Source organism: Cynocephalus volans, chromosome 4 (assembly GCF_027409185.1).
Source record: "Cynocephalus volans isolate mCynVol1 chromosome 4, mCynVol1.pri, whole genome shotgun sequence".
Lineage (NCBI taxonomy): Eukaryota > Metazoa > Chordata > Mammalia > Dermoptera > Cynocephalidae > Cynocephalus > Cynocephalus volans.
In genome coordinates, this window is record NC_084463.1 from 131432694 (window position 1) to 131454896 (window position 22203).

Genomic DNA, 22203 nt, shown 5'->3' on the forward strand with positions numbered 1-22203 from the left:
GAGGTAATAAGACACTCAGCGACATGATCTCAGAACTAGAAGTCGCGAAAGGACTCCCCCGAAGGCCCCGCCCACGAGGCCCCTCACCCGAGCGCGCCCGCCCCGCCCCCAGCGCTGGCCAGAGCGCGCTGTGGGATTGGCCTCCGTGGCCTCGCACGTCCCGGTGGCCCCGCCCCGCCAGGACCCGCGCGGGTGACCCGGAAGCGGTTGTTCGGACCCGCCGCTCGGCTCAGCTCTCTTTTCCGGTCGGCGTGGTTTGTGAGGGGAGCGTCTGCTGTTCCTGGGCCTTCACCATGAGCGTCCCGGCCTTCATCGACATCAGTGAGGAAGACCAGGTGTGCTCCCGGGCCGCCAGGGTAGGGTGGGGGACAGCTCAGGGGCGTGAGGGACGCGACGCCGCCTTGCGGAGCCCTCTCCGGAACAGACCGGCGTCTTGCCCCACACGCGGGAGTGGGGAGGCCGTGTGGCAGGGGCGCGCGTTCCTGGCCTGAAGTAGCACCAGGCCGCGGGCGGGCGGTCCCGGAGTGGGACGACGCTCCACGGCCAGTTTCCTGGACGGGGTCGGGACTGTGCCAGCCTGTAGTCACTTCTGACTACCTAGTACTTTTTGACTGATCCTAGGACTGGTGTCTGTTTCCGTCCCCCAAGTGCAGCCACATCCGGAGTGGGAGGTGGCGGATCTGTAGTTGGCATAAGCAATCTAGGGAAAAGTAGTTTTGAACTAAAGATCGAAATGGCTTTATTGTTGTACGATCACAAAGGCAAAGGTGACCCTTATTTTTCATGTAGACCGTGTTTTCTGGTCCTGCTTGTGCAAGGGTGAGTTCTGTAACCCGAAAATACGGTGTCAGTTCCACCATCATATAATGTGAGGCATACAAGTGGTGGACCATACTGATATTCCCTGTTTGGGGTTTGCGCTTTGGTATGAAGGGCTGATATTTCTCGTTTTCCCCATATCAGAAGTTTAAATTTAATTGGGAGTTAAAGTAAACCTGAAATGATATTCTTTAGGTTAATTTTGTATAACCGAAGACTGTTCTGTGAAGTCCTCGGTTTCTGCTACTCCACGAACATGGAAACTTTGGTTTCAGTATCTTTACCAGCCTAAGATAACTTCTAGAATTGCAGATGTGATTTCCCCCCTATGCTAGATATGCAGTTTTGCAGCCCTGAGGAGCAAAGAAAGGAGAAATGAAAAAGGAAAATAAAGGTCAAGGATAGGGCAGGGGAGAGTTGAGCACAGATAGAAAAGAAGATGTGGAAGACAAAAAAAGAACTGATTAGGAATGGAAGCATGTTACCAGCAAGTGGTGTTAGGTTACTGAAAAAGTAATTTTTTTTTTAACATAACAAAAGTATTTGTGGGTGAAGGAAGTTCTTGTCATTGATCATGTTTTAAACTCATTCCTTAGGTTATGCTACTTTTCTTGTACATCAGTTTCACACTAGCCGTTCCTTTCAGGGAAATATGTGATTGTTTCAGGAGTTTAACTTTGGTCAAATTCTCAGTTTGATTACAGTTAAGAAATGGAGCTCTTAGTCCTGGTTTCATTTTCCTTTGTACTATGGCTCTGCAACCCTTTATGACATAAAAACAGTAAACTGTTGATTGAATATTTCCCTTTTTTTGGTGGCTGGCCGGTAAGGGAATCCAAACCCTAACTTTGGTGTTAATTGGTTGAATAGTTCTTAGAAAAAGTTTGCTTTGTATCTGCAAATCAGAAAGTGAACAAATGCCTTTTTTCGTGGTTGGACGATATTATGTGTTTTCTTCATAAAGAAGCATGTTTTTCCAGTGGCATTTTTGGTTCTCTGGTGACAGTTCTTTTGTGAAATGTTCTTTATTACACCAACAGTTGTATGAAGTTACTGTGTTCTTGGATAGCACCATCAGATCTACAGGCTTAATACACTTTTCTGAGGTAGCTATTGGGATGGCCTTCAAGAGTTTTTTTGGTTTGGACTGGAAAATGTCATGATACCTGTGCATTTACTGATGGTATCCTTTCATCTGCCTGCTTCAGTTCTTTATTGCCTTTAAAACTATCTGCATTCATTTGTGGCTGTCATAAATAACTAGCCCTCAAAATAAAAAGTTATTAAATATTACATGTAGGCATTCAGGTAGGAAATGTCCAAATGACTGAATGTAGTATTTTAGTTATGTGTTTATAGGTCCAAAGGTGTTTTGTGACCCAGATAAGCATTTTGCATTTAAAAAAATAAGTTACATAGTAGATCCAATTTGATATAAATATTTTATTTAAGGCAACATTCACAGGCATTATCTTTTTATCTTTATCTCTCAAAATGTTTGTCTCAAATAGGTTTTCAAAAACTTAATTAACAAATAATTACCCTCTTGCTAAGGTAATGTCTAACTTTTCTAGTCGATGTGTGTATATATACACTTGAGCAATAAAATTTTCATTTATCTCGAGAAAGGTTGAATTTACCAAGTCAAATTGATTTCTCCTTCCCAGTATACTCCCCCCCCCAAAAAAAAACCTTTTGGGTTGTATTAGAAAGGTTTTTGCTATATACTTGGAAGTCCATCAGGACACAGACGACACGAGAAAAATTCTGAAGGTGGTCCATGTGGGCTGTAGTGTGTCTGTGGAGTCATCGGGCCTTGTGGAAGAAAACGTGGCTCCTGTGGGGTTGTCATAATGAATGAGCTGGGGGAGGAGCCCTTCACCATAATTTGAAGTAGTCGTTAAATACAGTATTTCCGTTTTATTTTTTCAGAAATAGTACAGAATCTTGTGGTTTGAGATTTTGTGTTTTGTCACTCAATTTTATATCAAGCCTATTTAATTCAACAGGCTGCTGAGCTTCGTGCTTATCTGAAATCTAAAGGAGCTGAGATCTCAGAAGAGAACTCAGAAGGTGGACTTCATGTGGACTTAGCTCAAATTATTGAAGCCTGTGATGTGTGTCTGAAGGAAGATGACAAAGGTTTGTTTTTAATTTTATCTAATATTTTTTACTAATCATAAAATAACCTACTTTTAAATTTTTCTTGTGAATTGTATTTGTATGTTTTATTAGTCCGTTTCTGTTGCTTATAACAAAATATACAGAACTGGGTAATTTGTAAGAAAACCAAATTTATTGCTTACAGTTTCAGAGGCTGGGAAGTACAATGTCCAAGGAACACATTTCGTGAAGGCTTTGGTGGCGGCCACAGTGACCCAGGGGTCTCACATGGCAGCAAATGGTAGAGCAGAGAGAGACTAACCTCCTCATTCACTCTCCTTTTAAATCCCAAACCATGCCCATGACCACCATTTTTAATCCATTCACTACAGCATTGTCCTACCATCTAATCACCTCCCACCTTTGAATTACCATAATAGGATTTCCACCCTCTTAACACTGTCACAGTGGGGGTCAAGTTTTGGGGGACACGCAATCCAAGGCATATGTTTTGTATTGCAAATCTTAAAAGACTGTTAAGCACTGTGTTTTTAATCTTTTCTTTGAACCTGCTCTCAGTTTCTGTTATACCTAAAAGTAAGCCTGTTTTGAGAAAACATCTTTTTTTTTTTTTTCGTGACCGGCACTCAGCCAGTGAGTGCACTGGTCATCCTTATATAGGATCCGAACCCGCGGCGGGAGCGTCACCGCGCTCCCAGCGCAGCACTCTACCGAGTGCGCCACAGGCTCGGCCCGAAAACATCTTTTAATGTCAGGGATATTTCTTGAGTGTATTTACACACACTAAATGCTGGTGATTTCAGAATGAACAGAAGAAAAAAAAATGAAGCTTTTTCCTGTTCATAAGGTTTCAATTAATAACAAATGGGATATAATTTTAAGTTACCTAAATGCCATTTAGTTATTAGGCTGATTGCCTATTTGTTGAGAAAAAATGGGAAAAGTTGAAAATTGTGAGTCCAGAAATCTCTGGTTAAGTAAGGTTCAGAGATTAAACTAAACTTGGTATATGATTAATATCTATAATACTTGAAAATAATTGACCCAACCTGAAAGTTGACGACTTTCATTTCTAACATTTTCTAGATATATGTACAAAGTTTTCCTCAGTTGAGAAAATATCCTAGCCTAAAACTTAACCAGTAACTTCCAAATGAGTGAATATCAATGCCAGTAAAAATTGAAAGCATGTATATGTAGACATGTAAATTAATCATCTGTATTACTGGTTAGAAACCAACTCTTAGATAACAATTTCCTTCTTCTAGGAAGATGTACAAGTTGATTTCTTAATGCTACCTATGCTGCAGAGCTAGTTTAGTTTTATTCACATATGCTGTTTTCGCTGCTCTCCATAGAAGGACAAGTGTCCTTCTATGAACTGTTTTATAGTAGCCAGATTACAACTTAAATGTCTGATATTTAATGGTCTTCATTATAGTAAAACACTGGAAATATGTATTTTACTAGACACATTGAGTATTGTAGTGTCACTGGTAATTGTGATACTGATATTTGTATAGATGTGGAAAGTGTGATGAACAGTGTGGTATCCCTCCTCCTGATCCTGGAACCAGACAAGCAAGAAGCTTTGATTGAAAGCTTATGTGAAAAGTTGGTCAAATTCCGGGAAGGTGAACGGCCATCTCTGAGACTGCAGTTGTAAGTTAAAAACTGAAAGAGGCTCAGTTTTTCAAGGGGCTCTTTTCATGTCACTACCTTTTAATGGTAAAAGCAGGACTTCTGGGACTTGACTGTTACCTATGGCTTTTATGAGCTTTGACCTTGGGCAGATCACTTAGCCTTTCTGTGCCTGAGTTCTCTCCTCTGTAATATGAAGTTATTAATAGTAACTGCCTGAGGTTTGTTCTGAGAGCAGATAACCTCAACTTATTATCATGCATGCTGTTCTCAAACACTGTTTTATTATTTGTTTGTTAACCAGGTTAAGCAACCTTTTCCATGGGATGGATAAGAGTACTCCAGTAAGATATACAGTGTATTGCAGCCTCATTAAAGTGGCAGCATCTTGTGGGGCCATCCAATACATTCCCACTGAGCTGGATCAAGTGAGTTACTGTGTGGAATACTTGTTCTGCTTAAAAGAAATATAGTTTCATATTTTAGCTAAAATAAGAAGCAAATATGTGTATTATGTTATCTTTTAAATCGTGAAAATATGTTCAGCTGCCTTATTAAATTTTCTCCTTTTGTCAATCTGATCATAGGTTAGAAAATGGATTTCTGACTGGAATCTCACCACTGAAAAAAAACACACCCTTTTAAGACTACTTTATGAAGCACTTGTGGATTGTAAGAAAAGGTATTCAGAAGTAATGAACTAACTTACAACTTAACAGGCAATATAAGTAGGTGAGGATGTTTTAAAGACAAGTAGGGCCAGTGATTTTTTTCTACTGTGTTCTCCAGAGTTGCTATAAATCTATTTCTGTACATTTTACCCACTAAGTTAAAGACAACTGCAAAGATTAAAGTAGTTTTCCCCATTTTTAAACTTTTTGAGAAGCAAACTTGCTTTTGTTTTAAAAGTGGTACAGTTGTTAATCCCAAAGCTGTATATAATGTTAGATTAGGTTATTTAGTGGTGCTTTGATGTCTTAGTGCAGGATAGTGCTATCGCTTTTGTTTATTGGTGATTGCCTTATCAATCAAAAGTTACCACAAAGTCCTTTACATAAACAGTGCACCTCAGTTGAAATTTTGCAGTAGATTGTACTAAATGAGTACCTACCTGTTGGGTTTCTACAAGGTTGTGGGTTTCTTCTTTTTTTTTTCTTTTTTGTCTTTTTCGTGACCGGTACTCAGCCAGTGAGTGCACCGGCCATTCCTATATAGGATCCGAACCCGCGGCGGGAGCGTCGCCGGCATTCTCCCGAGTGCGCCACGGGCTCGGCCCAAGGTAGTGGGTTTCTAAGGCTCATATTTAACCCAACAAATTTTATGCCCAAAATATTTACTCTTATAGTATACCCAGTTTTAAATGCCTACTGAATGATAGGTTTGGCCCAGTTTATAGAGTTAGTGTTGTCTTTGCGTAATAAAAGATAATCCTAGTTTTTTGATCTAGCTTTTCAATTTCTTTTTTCACACAGTGGTTAAATGCATTTAGAAAAAGTAATCAGTCTTTAGTTTTCTTGCATAAATTTTATACTGGCTTTTAGTGCTAGAGTGTTTAATGTAATAGGATCAGCAAGATTAATATTTTTCTATTATGTTAAAATAGTGTAAATTTTTTACAGACCATTAACATAAAATACAAGAGGAAAGGTTTATATTTTTGTTGTGAAAGTTGGAACATTTTGTCATAAAAGAAGATAAGCAAAACAGGGCATCTTGCCTTTATAGTATTTCTCATTCTGAAGCAATTGATACTATCTATTACACGCTGGCATACTCATGACAGCATTCCAGCCAGTTCTCAGTAATGTGTTGAGTAAGTAGTTTATAACAAAGACCATTTCAAATGGAGGACATAGAAACTGTTGGAGAAAGAATCCATATTTTAATCTGAACTTTAAATGTGCAGGTTGTGGAGTCAGACTACTGGGATTCAGATCTTGGATTTACCTCTTGTTGTATGACCTTAAATAAATCTTACTTAACATATGTGGACCTCACTTTCCAACTTCCGAGTGCAAATAATAGTACTTACCTCAGGGTTGTCGAAAAGATTAAACATAATGTATATAAAAAGTTCTTAAAACAGTGGCCTTATTATTGAGAAAACAATGAGTGTTGAATGTATTATTCCTATCACTATCCTTTTCAAGCTTGCCTTAAAGGAGTTAGTCAGTTTTCTGGTGTAATAATTTTAAATGATGGGTGCTGTGATTTTCCTGTAAATGTCGGGTGCTTATCTGAGATGATGACTACTTACTGGATGATTTCTCTTAATTGCTGTTTAGTAGGTCTTCAGTCTGTTATGTTTAGAAAGGAAATAACTGAAGTAACGTTCTAAAGAATTTCCAAAGCTGGTTCTCAGAGAAGTTGAGATAGGACATGAGTACCCAGCTGTGCTCTACTAGACATGTCCTGGTGTTAACATATTAGAAAATATTTGCAGCATTTGTCACAGGTGATCACTCTTTTTCCTTCTTGTAACAGTTTCTTCAGTTGGCTTTTGGGGCCCCTCTGTCTTGATTCTTTTCTTACCTCATTCACAACTTCTCATTTGTAGGTTCCTTTTCATCTCCCCTAACTCTAAACATTGGAGTAACTTAGTCCTGGAACTTTTTCTGCTCTGTTACATGTGTTCCCTGTTGCTGTTTTATGGGGGTTTTTTTGGCTGTGATTATGGGGGATGCTGGGTGACATGTGCATTTTGGGTGGGACAGTTCTCTGTATTACTAGATTGTTAAGTTCACTGCAGGACACTTAGCATCCCTGCCCTCACAGGCAAAAATACCAATAGTGCATCCTAGTCATTACAACTCCATTACAGCAAGCTCGCATACACTTCCAGATGCTCCAGAGGGCACCCAGGTGCAGAGCCACTACTTCCTTTTTAAGTGATCTCATTCATTCTCATGTCTTTAAATACTGTCTGTATGCTGATGAGTTTCAAATTTTTTACCTCCTGTATTTCTTCCCTGAACTGCAGATGTCTGTTCCTATTTAGCATCTCCATTCAGGTGTTCAAAAGACATCTCAAATTTGATAACTGCAAAAGTGAACCATTGATTTTTCTCTTATAAATCTTTTCTATTTTCTCTGACTCAGGAAATGCTATTTTCATTTTTCCAATTGTTCAAGACCAAAACCTGGGATTCATTTTTTACCTCTCTTTTACCCAGATCCTGTCGCTCTAAATAAAACTAAAGTCAGACCAAGTTCTCACTACCTCTGTTGCTACCAGATGGTCTAAGCCACCATCACTGATCATTGAAGTACCCTTTTAACTAGTCTCTGTTTTGGTCCTTGTCCCTTTACAGTCTGTTCTTAATACAGTTGTCAGAAAGTTCTGTTCAATATGGAAAATCAGATTATGTCTCCCCTGTACTCAGAACCCTCCAGTGGCTTCATTCAGAGTAAAAGGCAAAGCCATCTCCAGTGCCTTGGTACTGGCTTTTCTTCCTAGAACAGTCTTCTCCCAGTATCTGTATGGTTCCCTCCATTCTTCAGATCAGCTCAATTGTTACCTCTTCAGAAAGGCCTTCCCTGGCCACCTGTGTAGATGACAGTACCCTTGCTCCCCTCATTGCTTTTTTCCCATCCCTGTTTTATAATATTCCCATTGCACTTACTGTTAACAGACATATATTTAATGTTTAGTATCTGTCCCCACTAGAATGTAAGTTTCATAACGTCAGGGACTTTGCTTTTTTCTTTACTAGTATACTGTGTGACACTGATAGGCATTCAGTATATGTTTGTTGGATGAATAATTCTAAAATATAAATGTGGCAAAAGCAGTGGCTACAAGAGGCAGAGATATAAGACATTATGAAGTGGTAGTTTGAACTAGAGAGAGTATGTGCTTCCCAAAGGCATTCAGATTAAAATATTTTAAAACACTTTGTAAGTATAAAAGCCCTAACTTTCTCCTAGTTTTCTGATGTGAAAATTTGTTTCTAATGTTTGAATTTTGGTTCCTTCATTTTTAAGAACAGATGCAGTGTAGTGGACCCTACAGTCCTTGTCTTCTTGGCCTCTTAGCAGTGTGTGACCATGGCACCCCTTTCCTCATGGAAACTCTTCTCTTAATGTAGGTGACACTGCTGTCCTTGTTTTTCTCCAACCTCTTTGGCAGTTCATTCTGACACCTTTGTAAATTACTCTTCTTTTACTCCTTTAAATGCTGGTTTTACTCAAGATTTTGGGCTAGGACCTTTTTCTCACTCTCCTTCTGCCTGGGTCATCTCATCTATTCCCATGGCTTCTATCACCTGTGGAATGAAAATCTGTATTTGTAACCCAGGCTTCTCTTCTGAGCTTCAGATCTTTGTGTACAACTTGCTTTCTACCTGTTTCCACTTAGATGGAGCACACAGGTGCCTCAAACTCAATGTGACCGAAATGAATTTATCATTTTCTCCAGTAGGGCGCCTGCCTACTGATGTAGCATGGGCTTGATGAAGGTGATAAAAATCATCTTACCATTTTTGTGCAGTGCCACTAGTGGCGAGCTACATAAACTTTGTTCTGTTTATATAAATATTCCCTCCCTCGGTTTTTCTCTCTTCCTCCATCCCTCCTACACACATACGCCCCACTCCACACCTTTTCTCTTGCTTATCACACTCTAAACATAGTGAACCTATGTCAGTAAAAAAGCACCATGCTCATTCCCATTCTAGACCAGGGGCTGGCACGTTTCTGTATAGTCCACAAGCTAAGAGTGGTTTTTATGTTTTTAAATGGTTGATAGAAAAAAAAGAATATTTCATGACATGAGCATTATATGAAATTCAAATTTCGTGTCCATAAAATTTTATTGGTACACATCCATGCCTACTCGTTTACATACTGTCTATGACTGTTTTGTCAAGAGTTGAGGAGCTGTAGCCAAGATCATATAGCCTGCAAAGCCTAGAGTATTTAATTTCTGGTCCTTTAGAGAAAGTTTGCATACAACAAGTCTAACTGGTCTGCTACACTCAACTTTGATTCTCTGCCTGAAGCACCCCTCTCGTTTAGGTTAGGTGCCTCCCTTTTATAGCACCCTCAACTTTTATCATAGCTTTTAACACCTTTTGTTAAAAGCAAGGTCGTTAGTCTAAGTGAAGGCAGAGAACCTTGTCTGTCAACCATTGCATTCCCAAGAAGGTATTTAGCACATAATGGGACTGAATGGATGAGTGCTACCCAAGGTAGGGAACTGAAAGAGGATAGTTATTTAAACACTAAATTTCTGTTACTCTGCTAATTTGAATTTTAAGATTTGGTTTTCTTCTCTAGTATACATAAAATGTATATATTTTTTCTTCTCACTAAATAGTAGAATTCTGAGATTTGCCTTGCCCTATTAAGTAAAACTGCTTACATTTATGGGTGCCCCTTTTAGGATTTTATATGTATTGGTTGATGAGTACAAATGGTATCATGCATTTTAAAGGATCATGCATTTAACTGAGCCCTTATCATATGTCAGATACCACTCTGTGTGCTTTAAATGATCTGTTTTATCCGATAATTGTGAATTAAGAAGATATCCTAAGCTCCTAAGATGTCCTGGATTGCAGTTAAGGTTGCTAAAACTGGAAAGTGAAATATACCTGTGCTTGCAGTGTGGTACAAGATAATTCACAATGAATAGCACATGGTTTTTCTTAAAGTTTTTTCTCTGAATTTTTAGTTGTAGCACTGTATTTAAGATGCTGGTTACCACTTAGCAGTGTCTCTATAATTATGTATCTTAGTAAACCTTAGTTTTGAAGGAAGTTTCAGAATACCATTTAACTTTTTAAAATAAATAATACAGTTCCTACTGATTTTACCCGGGTTGAATCCGGAAGTGGGGGGAAAAGTGTTTTAAGAAAATGAAAAAAGAAAAACTAGTTTCTCCTAGTTAGCAAAGCTTTCTGTAAACTGGCTGAAGAGTTATCAGTTTAAAGGAGCTAATGAAGGGTGAAGATAAACATTTTCTAAGAGCCCAAGTTGAATGAATGCATTTAATTATTTTACGCTTTTCACTGCAATGAAAGTCGATCTATATAATTTTAAGGATAATTTAATTGGAAGAATATCTTAAGTAGAGTTATTTAAATGTTTGGTGTTGGTTCAGCTTCACCCATACTGTCCTAACAGTTTGAGACACACAAAACCAGGGCCGTTGTATTTGGTCTTCCCTCTGCCTTGGAAGTCGTCTTACCTTCACCTTCTACTGCTAGCTCTTTTCCTGGCCAAGAAGAGGATATAAAAGGATATTTTACATTCTTTTGGTCTCAGTTTACATGTCATTTCTTCAGAGAGAGACTTCCCTGGCTCACTCTGTATAAATTAGCCTCCTTTTTTACGTTTCCTGCCCATGTTACTTTATTATATTACCATTTATTTCCTTCATAGCACTTAACTTATTAGTTTTTTTCCTCAATTGCCTGTCTTTCCTATTAAGAGGGACGTTCCATAACTTTTCCCAGAGAAAGGGATCGTGTCTCTCTTCATCATCATTATATGTTATCATTAGCACAGTAACTGACACTTAGTAAATATTTTTAAATGAACGAAAGGCAGTAACGATATTTTCAGATTTCTAAAGCAGTACTTCTTTTTAGTGATGCTGCTTCAAAAGTCATGGTGGAATTGCTCGGAAGTTACACAGAGGACAATGCTTCCCAGGCTCGAGTTGATGCCCACAGGTAACATTAAATATTGTTCTAGTGAAGATTTGTCGGCAGCTTAGAGGTGAGCTACAGTATTCAATTATATAACTGTGAAATCATGTTTGCAACCACCAGTGATGCAAAAACATTTGGTACTGTGTGTTCCCTGGTGATCTTAATGCAGATACTAAAATTCAAGATTTGGTATTGGAAGAACCATAGATTGCATGTAAAATAGCCATGTAGTGTTTACTGTGTGGGATATTGCTGGTATGGGAATGATAATCTCAAACCAAGAACTAGAACCTAATCTTGGATCAATTTATCTTAATATTAAGATACATAGATGGGGAAAAGTTGATGTCTTGCTAAAAATTATCCCATTGCTAATGAGAATAAGGGCTTTAAACAGTCCTATATCTAACTACTAATGATAAGAAAAGAATTAGTTTTTTCAGTCTATGAATTGGGAATTATGAAAGTTTTGGGGGTTATTGCTTCACATGAACCTATACATGATAGGAGCTAGTAAAAAGGATAATTAGTGGTAAAGATCTTTGACTTTGAGATCATACTGCTTGCACTCAGATTCTTATTCCACCCCTTGATTAGCACTTACTGTTGGGCACATTACTTGTTCTTTCTGAGCCTGATTTATCGTCAGTAAAATGGACATGATAATACTATATACATCTCTTAGGGTTGTTGTGAAGAATAAATAAAATATAATACATGTAAAGATCTTAGTATCTGGCATATTTGCCGTAGTTTTATTACCTTGGTACTTTCTCTCCAATTATGTTTTTGTCTACAACATTTTGTTTCATTTTGTTAAAGATATACCTAATAAATAGATTTGTTGGCCTGTTTTAACCCCATCCTGTAGCTTTTTTTTATGTTGTGTATATTGGATTCCTAGTATTTTATTGAATTAAATATATTTTGTGATACGCAGAAAAGTCAGTGAAAGGATTCTCAGCTTGCATTTTTGTTTTCTAATTAAGGTGTATTGTACGAGCATTGAAAGATCCAAATGCATTTCTTTTTGACCATCTTCTTACTTTAAAACCAGTCAAGTTTTTGGAAGGCGAGCTTATTCATGATGTAAGTAGTTTATCCTTTAATATGAAAAATGTTCTTTTTTCCTAACTCTTAGATTCTGTAGCAGTATACTTTTTCTTTGCATTAATGAATATGATTTGGAGAGTGCTAGAAAGATAGGAACTACGTATTCTTTTTATATCAGGAACAGACTGATATTTAGAACCAGCTTTCTCCAACCACAGAACACAGTCTTGTTCTCTTCTTCCCTTTCCTTCATTTGCTCACTTCCCTGGCCATTATGAACTTAGATATTACAGATTTCTTTATTATTTAGTATTGGTAGCCTCTACCTTAGGAAGATAAATCTGATATTTAAAAATATATGAACATACTTCTCAAGTGCAAGTATAAATACATTTTGGTTGTTTGATTATTTTTCATTTGGAGTATGCCATTAACCACTGTCTTTCATTGTGTATAAATTAGAGCTCACGGTATTTACTGACTGTTAGATTTTTAAAAGTGAGCCATATGAAAGCAGATGGTCTGAGTGGTAATTCAGTTAAACAGGTTGGTATTTCTACACTGAAAGAAATGTAAAATTTTATTGTTAGGAGTCAATGTTTTAAAAATATCTTGAGTATAAATCTTGATTTAATGTTGATAGTATTTTTGTCTCTTATTTTTATAGCTTTTAACCATTTTTGTGAGTGCTAAATTGGCATCATATGTCAAGTTTTATCAGAATAATAAAGACTTCATTGATTCACTTGGTAAGTTTTGGGGTTTATTCTTTGAGGGATAGAGAGAGAGATGGGAATGTGCTACTCTACTAACATTTATGCACTGTGAGATCCAGCAAATATGGTTCTGGTCTTATTTGTAGGTTACCCTAACGAATAGTGTATAATAGAATGGCATTAACATAGGTGGACAGCTTAAAAGACTACTTAGAATAAATTAGGACAGAAACCAAGAAGGTAGAGGAGGTAGCATTCGTGGTAAAAAGAGCATGTTAAGAAAAACAAAAATTTTTAAAAATTAAAAGAGCATATGAAACTAGGAGTCAGATATCATGGGCCTTTTTTTCTCTAAGAGTTTGTTGGACTTTAGGCCCTTCTAGCTCTATATTACCATGATTCTCTGAAGTAAAGGTATAGCAGGAATCAGGTGCTTGGTGGAGATTCAGACAGAAATAGTTCCATTGATAAATGCGTTTTTTAAAATTTTGGGATGGAGGAGGGAGCAGTAGAACAACTGAAAGATTACCATTACTTTGATCATAATGGTGAATTTTGAAAGTACTCATTTTAAGAGCTGATAAAATTTAGTGATTAAAGGCACTTTATTAACCTAAACCTTATTTTTTAAAATAAAATTGTTTCTTTGTAGAAGATCTTATTCCTTAGATGGATGGTGATAAATATTTTTGGTGCGCTTTTTCTTTTAAAATTGTAAGAGAAATCGGTTTTTTTCCTTCTAACATAGTATTTCATGCTTGGACACCCCCCACCCCCAAATGAACAAATTACAGAAGTATACAGCATTGCTAATTAGATCTAAAATGGAATTAGAAATAGAGACACAGTGATTTTACACGATAGTAGAAGCTTTCCTAACTACAGCTTGTTGAAGATGGCATAGTAAGTCTTACTTCATGATTTTTACTTTGAATTTTCTTGTCTGGCGCCATCAGAGTTTGGTAAATGTTTGCCAAATTGTGTTGAATCTTGTTCATCCTCATTGAGCAAACCCTTATATATGTTCAGTATTTTAATTTCCTTCTGGGGCATGTTTTTAACATACTGAAATTACTAAGAGGAAACTTAGAAAATCTGCAATCGAACAGGTTTTAAATGTTCTAAAACTACCATTTTTTGACTTTTTGATGAAGTCAACTATGAAACCAGGTTGCTTTGTTTTCTTACTAGGCAATAGTCAAAATACATTAGAAGTTGATTTTATCTTTCACATTGAAATTGAATTAGCAGTCTTCCTGGTTGTTTGAGATTAACAGATGAAGAGTACAGTTATAATCTACTTTAATTATACTTAGTACTCAATTTGGTAAGCATTAATTCCTATCACCTGTAAATTTTGTATTGCCATTGGAATTGGGGAAAATTGACTAATTCTGATTGTAATAAGGCATTTGAAATACACCAAGATAAAGTAGATGTAGTGTGTTAGTGTAGAATGCCTTGCCAGGTGCACTAGACCCAGAAAACCACATTCTGTCCCAGTTAATTTGTTTTGTGGCGTGAAGCTATGTGATGGAATGTTAATGTCAGCAACCTTTTTATTTACGCACCAAGGAAAAAGGAGTAGTAATTAACACTTTGACACTCCCCCATTGATGTGTAATTGACTGTTTCAAAGGAGCACTGGTTCATAAGCTATTGCATGCATTAAAATTGCGTTTTCTATATTGCAGCATTTTAAGACAGGGGTCAGTGACAATGCTGAAATTGCTCAATGATGCACATTTTTTTATTACTGCATTAAGGTTTTGACATATTAGTAATGAATAAATGTTTCCATAAAATTAGATTTTTTTATAACTTTAATATTGAAATATGACACAGAACACTGTGACTTACTCTTTGAAGGTAGTATTCTAGTTTTATGAAACAAAGCTTCCTATAAGTCTTTAACCCATACTTCACTGGCTTAATAGTTTGATTTTCAGAATAAGTGTCCTAAAAGCTTTAAGTTTGGTTCTTTGTTTTAAAGTAGTGACTTTGTAAACATCAAATTTGTAGTGTTTTTTGATGCAAGTTGCCATATGTAAGATAATGATTTTATGTAATTCATTCTAGAAATAATCTTCATTCCTCAGATAAGTTTTTTCACTTAAGGTAAAGTTATAAGTACACAAAGAGTAGCAGTGAAATAGACTTAATTTTAAGAGTAATTTTAATCATGTCTTAGAAATTTCAGGAATTTCTGTTATTTTATCATGTTGAAAGAACTGTGTATATACCTGTAGAACTGAGAATGTTAAGAAATGTTTGAGAAAATCTTTAGTACTTGTTCTCTGAAAGGAAAAAATTCATAACATTGCTAATGTATTATGCCAACTAGAAATCAAATTCCCGAATTTGCTTTTTGTTTTTTGAACATCCATACAAATTAACAATCTTCTTCTAGAATGTTTATATCAATTGCTTTGGGGAAAACTTCTTATTAAATGTGTATATTTTTGGTTTTAGATGTATTATAGACATTCCAGCTGAAGTCTGGTTACAGATGTCTAGATTCCACAGGTGGCATCAGTTTATCAAAACTTTTTGTTGTTGTTTGTTATTAACACTGACAATTTGGGCCAACAGTAGCATTATCTTGTGTCAACCAAATTGCCCTAACATGTCCACATGTAATATGGTGTTATCCAGTTGCTACCTTCTTGCTTCTGCAAGTTAATCAGCATCTAATTTGCATTTTTTAATTAGGGTTAACGTGCACTAATTGATTTTTCGATGCTTGTAGATTTCCATTAAATGAGTTAGCAATACTTACTTGCGTACCTCATTCATGTGAGTAATGATGATCATGTTTTTGTTGAATCTGTGCCAAATAGGAAGCCTGTGTCATAATTACAGCTAATTAACAGATAATCATGCCCAGTATTAATGGACTTCTCTGGTCACACTAATATATAAATGTTATAAATTTCAAATTTATTTATGTAGTACTTAGAACTTTTTAAAGAATGCATACTGGAGGATCTGAATTTTTAAAGGGCACATAATCGATCATTTGCTGAGATACCATAATTTGAAAGTTCGGAGAAAAGGAAGCTGTAAATCTAGATTAGTTTTAGAAACTTGTTTTTATAATTAATAAGTTAGCATCAAAACAAGTTTATATGACATTATGTTATAATTCTGCTTCTATGTAGGACCAGGTTATAATTTTGATATGTAGGATTTGTAAAGAGTTCTTTTTATTGCTAATTCTTTATTTTATAAAGGAACCTATATAAGGGTACTTCAAAAGATTTATGGAAAAATAGAATTGAAAGATAATACAAATCTTTCCATGAACTGTGTGAAGATCCCTCACATTCTAGGCTTACCACTGCCATTTTGTGACTATAAATCAGTCATTTAATCTCTTTGCTCCTCAGTTTTGTTTTTTAAAGTGAAAGGATGGGGACTAGGTAATTTGTTAAATTTTTTTCTAGGCCTAACAATTGCTTGTGATGTGAATAATTGTAACATCATGTTTTATTAGAAATTATAATGCAAAATTTGAATTATTTCTACAGTTTTCTGCGTTTGTCTTATAAAGAATGAATTTCTCTGTTAATGGTCCTGTTAAATTTTATCTAGTACTAGATATATTGGCCTATAAATGTTAAATGATAAACACCCTGTGACAGTTTGATTTGTAAATATTGAATCCAAAGAGAACTGAAGAGAAGTGAAATGTTCTCATAACTGAAAATGTTTATGACAATATTTTTAAACTTAATGTTTGCCAGTAATAGTGACATAGAACAAGTACTAAGGTATATAAGGAATCCTGTGTGTTAGGAAAAAAGCTGTTAGTGAAAATAAGCTTAGGTAATTCAACTAAATAGAAAATGTTCTTATGAAATGTATTTTGGACACTTTCTGTCCTGAATGTATAAATATAAAAAAATGTGAAATGTACAAAACTTGTAGGGCCTAAAAATATCATTTTATAGCCCATTCTTATCTTTGAACCTATCACCTGTGGGAACTACGGTAACAAAGAAATATAGTTCTAGAAAAATAACTTAAAATAATTTCACTATAGTGTCAGTATATGATCTGCAAATATGTTTTGTCAAAACTGTGTAAGTGCTCAAATAATGATTTCCACGATTGAACACAATAGGTGTAGTTGTGTCGGCCTTTAATTAGTATGGCTACTCATCAGGCTTCACTGTTATGTCATTCAGGCCTATTACATGAACAGAATATGGCAAAAATGAGACTACTTACTTTTATGGGAATGGCAGTGGAAAATAAAGAAATTTCTTTTGATACAATGCAGCAAGAACTTCAGATTGGAGCTGATGATGTTGAAGCATTTGTTATTGACGGTAAAGGAATCAGGACATTTTCATTTATTTCTAGAATTTCTCTTCTATGTGAAACATAATGATTTTTATCTTGAAACTGAGCCTTATGCTATCAAAGCTAGATTATTTTGTAGCAAATGTGTATGTTTAGTAGATTAACAGATATATTTGTAGTAGGGTGGAAATTTAATGGAAGTATAAAATGCTGTGTGGTTTTTGGTGTTGGTTCTTTCCCTTGAAATTGCATAGAACAAAGGCCTTTAGGCAGTTTACCACAGTGGTTAAGAACAGATTTTAGTATCAGACCTGGGACTGAGTGGTCTTCCTCTATGCAACAGGAATGTTAAGTTTATTTGTGGCTGGGAGGGTTGAATTAATGCAGGTAAAACACAGTGCCTGGCATGTAGTAAATGATCTGCAAATGTTAATGACCATTACCAATTTTTTGTCATTAGCCTAGAAATAGGAGCTTCTTCCCCAACAGTTGCATTTCAAAGTGATTTAACTGTTAATCAGGAATTTTTTCTGGGCTTTTTAAGTTTGAAGGTTGGGGAGATTGTACAAGTAAGATTAATAAAATGTATAGAACTATTGACATAGTTTCTTTCTTATAAGTCTCCAACAGTCCTATAAAGAAGTAATAACTTATTAGGAAATTAGTTTTTTCCTCCATATGAAATGGTAGGGGAGAGCACCTAAATTTCTTAATAAAAACTGTCTGTATGTAATATTAATTTACTGAAGATTGGTCTAGCAGCCATAGGACAAATGCATGACCTTCCTCTTGGTTGCATCATATTGCTTTGCTCAGATGCAAACAGCCAGTTTGTAAAATAATTTTGGAAAACAGTGTAAAATTTCATTATGGCTTAGTTGGTCACAGTTTCATACCTTAGCTGGGTTTTTTTTGGAATTTTCTATATAACATATGTAAAACATTTTTTTTCAGCGGTAAGAACTAAAATGGTCTACTGCAAAATTGATCAGACCCAGAGAAAAGTAGTTGTCAGGTAAGACATTTAATACTCTGCAGCATTTTGTAAAACAATTCAGTTTGTTCTGATTATTTCAACTTAAATGTTTAGAGCGCCAAGGTGATGTTCTCATCAGTTGACTATAGTTAAATAGTTGCTATTTGTCATAATTTTATTAAAGCTCAGGCTGAATGTGATTAGCTTATTTAATGAAAGAGTCCTATTTTCCAGCACATTTCATTTAATGGCTGAGCATTGGCTAGAATACTAATGACTTTTGTGTCTGTTCGGAAGAACAGAAGGTTTAGGATCAGTATGGTATAGACTCTTTAAAGATAAGCATCTAATTAAATTCTCTTGCAGTTCTAAATTATGTCTTTTATGTGTTTTTAACCTTGCTTTTAAATAGGTTCAAGTGTGTAGTATTATTAAAAGAATACAAGAGGATAAAAGGTTGACTAATACTTTGTTTTTAATTTTTCAATTTTTAGTCATAGCACACATCGGACATTTGGAAAACAGCAGTGGCAACAACTGTATGACACACTTAATGCCTGGAAACAAAACTTGAACAAAGTGAAAAACAGCCTTTTGAGCCTTTCTGATACCTGAATTTTTATGCTTATAATTTTGTTCTTTGTGGTTGGGGGGGGGGGACCTAAATCATAGTAGAACAGTGTAAACTAAACTAAAATTTGACTAGTCTGTACATGTATTGTCTCAAATTTAAAGTGAAATCACAAACTTCAGAGGATACAAATAGTTATAATAAAAGTTCTGTTTGTAAGGAAGGCTATTAAAGAGCAAAAAGCAGTTTGAAGAAAGGATATACAGCGGGGACACAAAGATTAAAGTTAAGAGCAAATGCATGCTCACAGCAAACTGCAAATATTAGGATAGCTATCTTAAATGATGCGTCTGCAGAGCAAATACATAATAATATTTCATCACAGAAAAAGTAGGTAAAGTGAGGTCTTTTAGAAAAGCTTTAAGATGTAACAGTCATTTCATTCTAGTAAAAACTACATCAGTATTTCAGTTACATCATTTCACAACTGAAAGCATTTATCAACATTAATCTGTTTTTTTTCCTAACATCTCTTCTGCTTTTCTTTTTTTAGGCTGGTTATCATTTTCTAAGCTTAGCATCTTTTCAATTTCATGTATTTGATTTGTTATGAGGTTCTGCCAGTTATCCTCACCAGGTGAAGAGGCAGCCAAATCAGTAGCATCTTTAATCTTGATTTTCTGAAAATGACCTTGGAGCAGAGTTGATTTCAGAGGCTCTGTTTTCACCTAGGAAAGACAAAACTTCTTTTACCATTGAAATTATTATACAAAAAACTTTAAAGAAAATCCATTAAGCCTCTGCAGTTATGACTGTATGATAAAGTCACCATCATCTTGGCTGATTTCAAACAACTGCCTTAGTAATTTTGGCACCAGAACACTATATAATGTGAATTTGCAGGCTTATGTAGTAGCTCTTCGAAATACCTAATATATTCCAGGAATACCACAGATGTTTTCTAGAAGGTCTTGAGCTGATAAAAATCAGTTGTGTATTCTACTACCTTCTCTTCCCAAACATGTCTATGCTTTGTATCTTCTATCAGAGCTAGGGAAAAATTAAAAATTCTAATGTAAGTAAACTGCAAAAACTCCTTTCACTTCATGTTTCCTCATGCTTCAGAGCGCCATTGTGGAAAAGGAACGAGCAATGAGGTTTTGGAAGTTGGCGTGTTTTCAAGGCACTGCATTGGGTCATACTTATAATAGTGTGTCTTAAAACTTCTTCAGAATTCTTCTTCCTGATAATAAAATATTTATTGGGAATTTAGGAAATAGGGAAGTATAAAGAAACTAAAAATTATTAGTAATCCATTACCCAGAGACCTGTCAACATTTTGGTATTATTTGCTGCTGGTCTTTTTTTCCTATTTTTAGCATATTTGGTGGTTCTATAGAATTTTATATCTTGCCTTTTCCTCTGTGAGCAGTTTCCCAGGTCTTTAAAATGTCTCATAAACAATTGTCAGTGGATGCAAAATAATCTCCTACTACTGAATGTTTAAGTTGTTTCCAGTTTATGCCTATCAAAAATAAATTTCTGCGTTAATTTTATGAAAATATCTCTGTCTTCAAATAGATTCCCGGATAAAATATTCTATTCAAAGGGAATATTATATTAAAATAGTTCTTGTGTTATAAGGTAAATAAATGTGTATTTTAGAAATGTGGAACAGGATAAGAATTACATAAAAATCACCTAGGATCCCAACCACCATTAAACATTTTGGTATAAATCTTCTGGTCTCTTTTTTCTATTGAAAAACTTTGATATTTTTATTGGTTTATATGCTACATAAAAAACAATTTAAATTTTCTGCTGTTCTTAAGAGTCTGTTAAGAGGATGGCTCCGTCATATTCCGTGTTCTAAATTTAGTGTATCGTTGGACATTTAAACTACAAGAAAATAATCACTTCTACATTAGGCTACAATGAATAACATTTGTTCGTATCTTTTCCAATTTGGTAAAAGTGGCATATTAATAACATTGTCATTTTCAATGTGAGATTATATAATAATACATTTATTTTTTTAAATGAGCTTAAATGTTTACAATTTAACCACAGTTCCCTAAGTATTGCTCCTTTTGTGTTGCTCTGTTTGGCTTCCCGAAAATTCTACAGTCATCCACCAGTTCCTTAAGAGTCTTACCTCTGATCTTTGGGTTGATGCTGTGTTCATATTTGTCTAATTGCCTATATTCTTTCAAAAGTGTTAGCCCAGGAACACCAAGAGACCTTAGGCAAGTCATTTGTGGGCCTCCGTTTTCTCATTAGCTCCTTTTAAGCTCCCAGATGCTATTACTGTAAAGAATAACTGTTTGGTAATGGATAAAAATGTGCACAAGTGTATACATCTCTGATAATGTCTGGGCATATAAGTGTGCTCAACATTTCTTGTTTACTCATTTAGTTCATAGGGCCAAAAAGGATTCTAAGTTATCCATGCAATATTGAGAATAGATGGGGAGAAATAGATCAAATCTAAATTTAGGTTGCTCCTAATTTTGAAGTAAAATGATTGATATGTAAAATTTAATGGTTCTATTTTGCCATCAAAATGCTTAGTGTATTTTGGTACGTGTGGCATACAAGTACAAATTAGCAGTTTCCCAAATTTTTTATTCTTTGACTTTTTTATCTTAATGATGATGGAAAGGAAGGATGCATTTACGTATATCTGTGGTGTTGTAACAAAGGTTAAAGGTTCGGATTCCCTTACCAACTAGCCACCAAAAAAATTAATAAATGGAAAAATAACTTCTATTCCCTTTCTGGCTATCAGTCTTAGTAAAATTCATCTGTCTTCATTTAGAACAGGGGTTGACAACCTTTCTGTAAAGAACCAATAATACTGTTGACTTTGTGGGCCACATGGCCTCATACAACTGCTTAATCCTGTCACTGCAGTGCAAAAGCAGCCATAAACACTAAAGGAATAGGTGTGGCTATGATCTAAAAATCTATTTTGAATTTGTCCCACATTACATGATAATTGGCAATCAAGTTTAAGCTGGGACTTAGTGCGTGGCATGTAGAAATAATAAACACTGAAAATGTTCATTTAGCGAGTGAACTGAGTTTTACATTCACTATGATTCGGAGTTTTTTTTTTCTATTATAAAAGCTGAGAAGGTACAATATAGCATTTGACTCAGAGCCAAAGACATCTAGTCTACATTCTAGTGTCTTAATGACCTTGGAAAGTTATTTCACATTTGTGTCACTATTTCCTCATCTGTAAAATAGAAAAAATTATTTACCTTACAGGATGTTGTGGGAATATTTGAAAAGGTTATAAATTCTATAAATGTAATTTCTTAAAAACAACATTAA

At 35.5% G+C, this 22203-nt stretch overlaps 2 protein-coding genes across 3 annotated transcripts in view; one reads left to right on the plus strand and one right to left on the minus strand.

Annotated features, from left to right (window-relative positions):
• The first annotated feature begins 223 nt into the window (after positions 1-223).
• EIF3M (eukaryotic translation initiation factor 3 subunit M) lies at positions 224-20602 on the plus strand. 2 transcript variants are annotated; one of them, XM_063094026.1, is made up of 11 exons: positions 224-335; positions 2829-2961; positions 4467-4605; positions 4889-5012; positions 5172-5266; positions 11178-11261; positions 12230-12329; positions 12961-13042; positions 17200-17343; positions 18272-18332; positions 18788-20602. In XM_063094026.1, exons 1-11 carry the CDS (start codon positions 294-296, stop codon positions 18906-18908), a joined length of 1125 nt encoding a protein of 374 aa, XP_062950096.1. In that variant the 5' UTR covers positions 224-293; the 3' UTR covers positions 18909-20602. The 2 variants fall into 2 exon arrangements, with proteins under 2 accessions (XP_062950096.1, XP_062950097.1); XM_063094027.1 differs by lacking the exon at positions 17200-17343.
• Positions 19371-22203, minus strand: part of CCDC73 (coiled-coil domain containing 73) — a 153140-nt gene continuing 150307 nt past the window's right edge. Inside the window, exon 18 of the mRNA XM_063094985.1 lies at positions 19371-19592. Coding sequence (XP_062951055.1) covers positions 19371-19592 — 222 coding nt within the window. The remainder of the gene's footprint in view (positions 19593-22203) is intronic.